Here is a 6,841-nt window from a genome sequence, read left to right on the forward strand (position 1 = left end):
TCAAATCACTTGCATCAACGCTTTACCAAAGCGTGGGTGACTCGGAAGAAAACATATTGTTGGAGACTCCGAAGTCAGGGGTGCGGCGCCGCTTTTAGCTCATTCCCTGTACGGAGTTAACTCTGCCGAGACCTGCTTCGAGTGAATCAAGCTGAACAAACTCGCTCGGTGCTCGGTCCTTTTGAATATGGTGCACGCGGAGTGCACTGAAGACGTAGATCCTTGATTTCTATCCGCTGTCGCACGTACTGTGTGTGTGTGTGTGGGAGGGGGGGGGGGGGAGATTGACCCGCTAAATCTAGCGGAAAATTTTCCTCGCTAAATCTAGCGGAAAATTTTCCTCGCTAAATTTAGCGGAAATATTTCCCCGCTACATCTAGCGGAAAATTTTCCTCGCTAAATTTAGCGGAAATATTTCCCCGCTACATCTAGCGGAAAAGTTTTCCCGCTAAATCTAGCGGGAAAATGTCTCTGGGGGTCACGTAAACTGGGGGTCATGTGACCCCCCGCCGAGGTCACGTGACCTTCCCCAGGTCACATGACCCCCCACGTGACCTGGGGGGTCACGTAACCCCCCCCCCCCCCCGAGGTCACATGACCCCACCAAGGTCACGTGACCCCCCTCCCCCAAGAACACGCGATACTCAGTACCCTTCCCTCCTCCTCCTCAAGAGCTGCACTCTAACTCGGCGTTACAGGGAGTTGTAAACCGCTTTCCTTTTTTTTCCCACCACTTAGGCCGCATGGTTTTTGGATCGTTCTAACAAATCTCCCTCTCATAAACCGAACAGAAAGTGGCATTGCAGCTAGCATACTATCACATGAGTCTCGAGTTAGAATATATTTGTTTTTTAAATGCTGTACTATTTCATAATATTTTGACATGAGCCCCTGAGATAGGGAAGAATAAAAAAAGTGAAAGCCGTTTTACTCCCTGTAATGCCGAATTAGAGCGCAGCTCCTGAGGAGGAGGAGGGAAGGGTACTGAGGGGGGGGGGGGGGTTATGTGACCTCGGGGAGGGGGTGGGGGGGTCACGTGACCTTAGGACGTGTCACGTGAGCTCGCGTTGGGGAGTCACGTGACCCCCCAGAAAATTTTTTCTGCTAGATTTAGCGGAGAAATTTTTCCGCTAGATTTAGCGGGGAAAATGTTCCACTAGATCTAGCAGAGAAATCTTTCCATTAGATTTAGCGGGGGAATTTTTCCTCTAGATTTAGAGCGGAAATTGTTCCGCTACATATAGCGGGAAAATTTTTCCGCTAAATTTAGCGGGGTCATTTACTCATAATGCACCGCGCGGTTACGCCGACGGCGACGCCGACGCCGCTCAAGCCAGAAACGGGCGCCTAAGAGCTGCGCTCTAAAAAACGGACGAAGACAACCAAATGTTCACTTCGACTCAGGGTCTACAAGATGTCGATTCATTACCAACTCACCTGCACTCTATCACTGCTCATCCGAGTCTGAATAACTAGACACTTTGTTTGTTTTGATGTTCGCTCGCCATGTAACACCTCACCTCTCTTACGGATTCAGTCATTATATAATACCTTCGCTCCACGCCACCTTGATATATCTGCATCAATTTCTATGTACCGTCGCGATTTAGATGATATTATTCTAGCCCCTTAGCATTATGTTTGTCTTGAATGTTTTATCTTTTTAGTAAATATTTTGAGCCTATGTACTTGCTTGCTCATTTTGCTTGTTGTGTTGGTGCACCAATAAGAAGACCAATGTGGTTGTTTTTGGGCACCCCAAAATAAAGATTATTATTATTATTATTATTATTATTATTATTATGTGACCTCGGGGAGGGGGGGGGTGCTTGGCCCCACACGAGAAGAACATTTAGGTGATCATATTGTCAAATCATGCCTAGACCATATCAATGTACGCGCTCAGAACATAGCAACAAAATCGGCCATAATAGAGCAGAAGCTTGCTGACCATTACTATGTGGCTTGCCAACTTGTATCACAGCTCACTCTTAGGCCGCCGACGGCTGTAACACAAAATATAGAAATAATTGATCGCGCACGATTTGATAAGTTGGTACGAAAATACGATTGGAATAATCTATTGCATATTCAAGACTTCAACGACGTCTACACTAGGTTTAGTGAGCAGTTCCGCCTTTTTAGGTGGCAAGCTAGAAAAATTATTACTGTAAGGCGGCGTCGAAACGACCATGATTGGTTAACGGATGATATTCTGTCATCTATAAAACTGAAAGATGCTCTTTGGGCTCGTTGTCGCCGGTCTCCAAGAAATGCCCAGTTGAAGGAAGAATTCCGCATTATGCGAAACCGCGTAAACGCGCTTATTCGTTCAGCGAAAAGAATATACTTCCGTAAAGCGTTTTTTAAAGCCCGATCAAATATTTCACAGACATGGTGTTTGGTAAACCAGTTGCGAGGCAAAGGTGTGAAGAGGTCGATTGATGACATACTTGAAACAGTTTTTGGCCACGATACTAAGAAATTGGTAGAAGATTTTAATAAATTCTTTGCTACGTTCTCTGGAGTAGCCCGTGACACTTCTCTATTTGCAACATGTGCTTCAGATTCAAACTCCGCCTCGGCTTTCCTTCCCCAAATGACCGAGCCTGACCTTCGATCCCAGCTTTTCAGCTTCAAGGCAAACAAGGCGCCTGGAGTAGATCGCATCAGTGCGGAGGATCTAAAAAGGAATTATGATTCCATAAAACATGTGGTCCTCTATATGCTAAATGGTTTTATTTCTTCCGGATCCATCCCCGACACTTTGAAGAGCGCACTAGTGAAGCCTCTATTTAAAGGAGGAGAACGCAACAAACTTGACAACTATCGCCCAATTTCAATTTTACCTTGCAGAATACAAATATTGGAAAAACATATTCTCGAAACTATGACGGCATTCCTTGATAGGTTTGACAATATTTCGCCTAGACAATATGGCTTCGTTAGTGGGCGTGGCACCCAACCGCTGTTAGAGAACTTCACAGATGAATTGCATCTCGCTTTCGAGAAGAATCAAGTCGCCTGCGCGCTCTTTATTGATGTTTCCAAGGCATTTGATACTGTAAGTCATAGCATTCTGCTGAAAAAATTATCCAACCTTGGATTCCGCGGTCCTTTCTTTTCTTTACTACAAAATTTTTTAACTGGTCGGACACAAGTAGTTTCTACAGCCAATAACCGAAGCTCCAAAATTGACTTAAAGGCCGGGGTTCCACAAGGATCTGTTTTATCGCCTCTCCTTTTCAACATCTTTGTTAATGACATGTCCAAAGCAATCTCCGGTTGTAGCCTTTTCCAATACGCGGATGACACGGTTTTGCTCTCGGTCCACCTTAATCCGGCTACTGCAATCTCTTCGCTGCAAAACGACACTTGCCGTTTACACGACTGGTTTAAAGCAAATTGTCTAACGATAAATGTATCAAAAACCAAGCTTGCCTGTTTTCATAATCCCCTGAAAATTCTAACGTCCAACCATCCGCTTTTCATGCACACGTCTGGGTGTATTTCTTGCAACTGCAGTCCTGTAACTTACGTTGATAGGGTTAAATATCTTGGGATAGAATTTGATAGTGATTTGTCATGGAACAGTCATCTCTCACAGCTTTGCAGAAGACTGCGAAGTGTGTCCTGTTTGCTGTACAATACACGATCCTTAATACCTAGTTCGACAAAAAAAACAATAGCTCAAGCATTAGTATACGGAATTTTGCGGTATGGTATAACAATTTTTGGACACAGCTCTGAAGTCTGGTACAAAAAATTAGACACAATTTTAAAAGGCATTTTTAGAAGCATTGTCTATGGACCAGCGTTGCAAACCGAAGAGGAAAACCTCGCCAACTTAGGTTTGCCCTTCTTCAGGGCTTTTTTGGTTCAGACTGTAGTCCTTAAGTACTTTTGGAACGATATATATAAGATACCCCATGTGGCTACTAGATCACTTAGACACACAGAACGATTTAAGGTACCTTTTGTCACAACAAAATATGGGAAGAAGGTTCGGGCCTTTTATGTACCAGCGATTTTCAACAGCCTACCAGACGACGTTTATGATTCGGACTCCCTGAAGAAACTAAAACGAGCACTTCAAGATCTCAGCAAAACATCGTGAATTTGTGTGCCTGTGTGTGCGTGACCCTGTGTGTGTTTTGCGTGAACGCTAACAAACGTGATCTTTTTCTCTCTTTTCTTTCTTTAATTATCATTGTCAGTACCATAGCGTGGTAACAGTGCTTGAGTCGGGAACTACAAATCAGAGGGACATTTTGTACTCATGAAGTGAAGGGTGCTGTCCCACAAGTCATTCAACTGGCTTTGACAGACCCGTATTTCTACCAAGTATGATACATGCAAAAAATAAACATTATTATTATTATTATTATTATTATTATATTTTGTAAGCAGTCTTGCTCTCATATATGGCCGCCGCTTGGTTTACATCCTAAATCTTTTTCACTATTTTTCTGTTTTTTTTTTTCTGTTTGCCAATGTCAATATTTTTTACATTATTTTTATACTATGTTTTAATATTTTTCCTCATCTTCATGCCGGGGTTCATAAGGAATTATAAATGAATGAATACAAAAATGAAATGCCTATGGACGCATACCCTGCAACAATTTATCAGTGAAACGCTACAGGTAAATCGCAAAGATTAGTCCGTCGCTCGACTGTAGTGACTTTACCAAAAAGAGAGGGAGGGAAATATAAGTGTCGCTACTAGGAAAGTAGACCCTTTTGTGCCTCTCGTCCAACAGATTACGTGCCAGACATTGGCGAGTGTCAAGGCGATTGTTTCAATGCGTATTTTGAGTAGTAGTAAACGCGCATAATCAAAATATAAATTCTACAGAAGACTTAGCTCAGAAGTATAGCCGGCATAACTACCTTTTATCGTAATTTATTTAAAACGTAAAAAAAAGTGGGACTTACCACTCCAGCGGTCTCCACTTTGCAGGCGGCGACGACGACGTCATCAGAGAGACTGCCGGAAGAAAGACAAAACAACAACAACTCTACAATCGTGGACATGTCAGAGGCATTGGGGTCTAACGCATGCACCAATCTAAGGGGGGAAAAAGAAGCGAATCGAACTTTGGGTGACTGCCAGCTGGATACGAAACAAAGACATACAATAAGCTGCTAAAGATAAATATTTAGATTCAGGTTGACCTTTCATACCTATGCGTCGCGTACTTCGTTTCTTTTGTCCAGTTAGAACATACGTGCGCAACACGCGAAACGTGTCTTATCTCATGGGGTCGCTATCCCGGTAACCGACGGACAACGGCTGCTTCACGCAGCACAATGAAAGAGCCTGACAAAGGGGAACCGAAAGCGAGACTCGACCTGGGACACGGGTGCAATTGTGCCGGCTAGGCGATCTAAGCTCAGCGTTAGAGGCGCTAGATAAAACAAGATAATAACACCTTCTTTCTCCACCTCAGGCCTGCATCGGTTTTTTTGTTTTGTTTTTATTCTCTTTTCTCTCTCACACTTGAGCATCATATAAATTGTGCCGAGATAGCAGGCAGCATGCACTCCTGTAGTATGAACTTGGGTCGAAGTGCCGGCCAACGCTCAAACATACACTAAAAGAAGGCAACCTGACCAAAAAGCTGATTATGACGGTGCACTTTCTCGGTTTATTTGGATTAGCCGCGAAGAAGGCACCCTGGGAAGAGAAGGTAAGCCGTGACGTTGCACTTCCGGGGTTGCTTGATTTTGTGGGTTTGTCCTCCGCAACGCTTTTACACTATAGAACTTCGTGGATGTCGTCATCTTGAAGAGTCCAACTTTCGGTGGTGTGGGAAAACATAATGTTGCTCAATCAGGAGGCCTTTCATGTTTCTACTCGATCAGCCATACCATAATTGACTATTTCTGTGTCACTGCCTGCTCGAGCTATTCCATTGCTTGCCGTTCTGCTGCCGCCTGGAGAGCACTCCCGCGATGCAAGACACCGTTCGCTTGTTCCGCATAAGTGTGCCGATCACTGTATGTATTCTAGAAAGAAAGCCACCAGGCTTACTGCGCACAAGGTAGTAGGTTAAGGAACTGCGATTTACAAAGAAAGCTGGGCGATTGACACGGCTAGGTAATAAACACAAATATTGTAATCTTATCTGTAAAAATCGTCGAAACGGATATACGTGTTTTGGAACTGCAAATATTTGAGGAGTCGTTTATGCACCGATATTTGCTACGCGGCTTGCAGCGGGAACGCCATTGATTATCATCGTTACGGTCACGCGATCGCTTGTATACTCTAGCCAATGGGAATTGGGAATCTACCAAGTCAACAAACTCCGCTAAATTCAATGGCCGAGAGATTGCCCGCCACATTTAGGGGACCACCATCCGTCATATTGTAATTTTTATTTGAGTGACGCCTTTTTGTGATGCCCTCATCTGAAAATGTCAAGACATCAGAAATAACGCATTGAATATTAAGAAACAAGCCTTAGATGCTTTAATGACGTTGACGGCTAGACACCGATTTCCTTTTTTTACATCTTCGCGTCGTGATCACTTTTGCGTTGTAAACTTTATTTCCAAATCTAAATCGTTTCTTTTTCTTTTTTACTTTGATAGTTGTTAGTGGAACATTTTGCGGTTTTGCGCCGTCGACCGCACTCCATACCGACGCGAGCCATTTTCGGCGGTCCGCCGACAAATTTCACGGGTCGTTCATAACTAGATAACATGCATTGTCATGCATGGTCAGTAAAACAGTGCCCGCCGAGCAGCGTATTCGCAAGCTCCACCTAGCGTGTCGCCGCCCTTGCGGCCAACCTCAGAAACGAATATAAGGTGGATTGTTTTGCTGTGCAGT

The 6,841-nt window shown here is 44.0% G+C and overlaps 1 protein-coding gene across 2 annotated transcripts in view; it reads right to left on the minus strand.

Annotated features, from left to right (window-relative positions):
• Positions 1–5,265, minus strand: part of LOC121835642 — a 48,587-nt gene extending 43,322 nt beyond the window's left edge. Inside the window, exons 1-2 of one of the 2 annotated variants that reach the window (XM_042290071.1) lie at positions 5,188–5,265; positions 4,939–4,990 (exon numbers count right to left, since the gene is read on the minus strand). In XM_042290071.1, coding sequence (XP_042146005.1) covers positions 4,939–4,982 — 44 coding nt within the window. In that variant the 5' untranslated portion in view covers positions 4,983–4,990; positions 5,188–5,265. Of the gene's footprint in view, positions 1–4,938; positions 5,063–5,187 lie in introns of those variants that run through there. The other variant, XM_042290070.1, reaches the window with a different exon arrangement.
• Positions 5,266–6,841: the final 1,576 nt, after the last annotated feature.

The sequence above is a fragment of the Ixodes scapularis genome, unplaced genomic scaffold, assembly GCF_016920785.2.
Source record: "Ixodes scapularis isolate PalLabHiFi unplaced genomic scaffold, ASM1692078v2 PGA_scaffold16__2_contigs__length_2301149, whole genome shotgun sequence".
In the NCBI taxonomy this organism is placed as follows: domain Eukaryota; kingdom Metazoa; phylum Arthropoda; class Arachnida; order Ixodida; family Ixodidae; genus Ixodes; species Ixodes scapularis.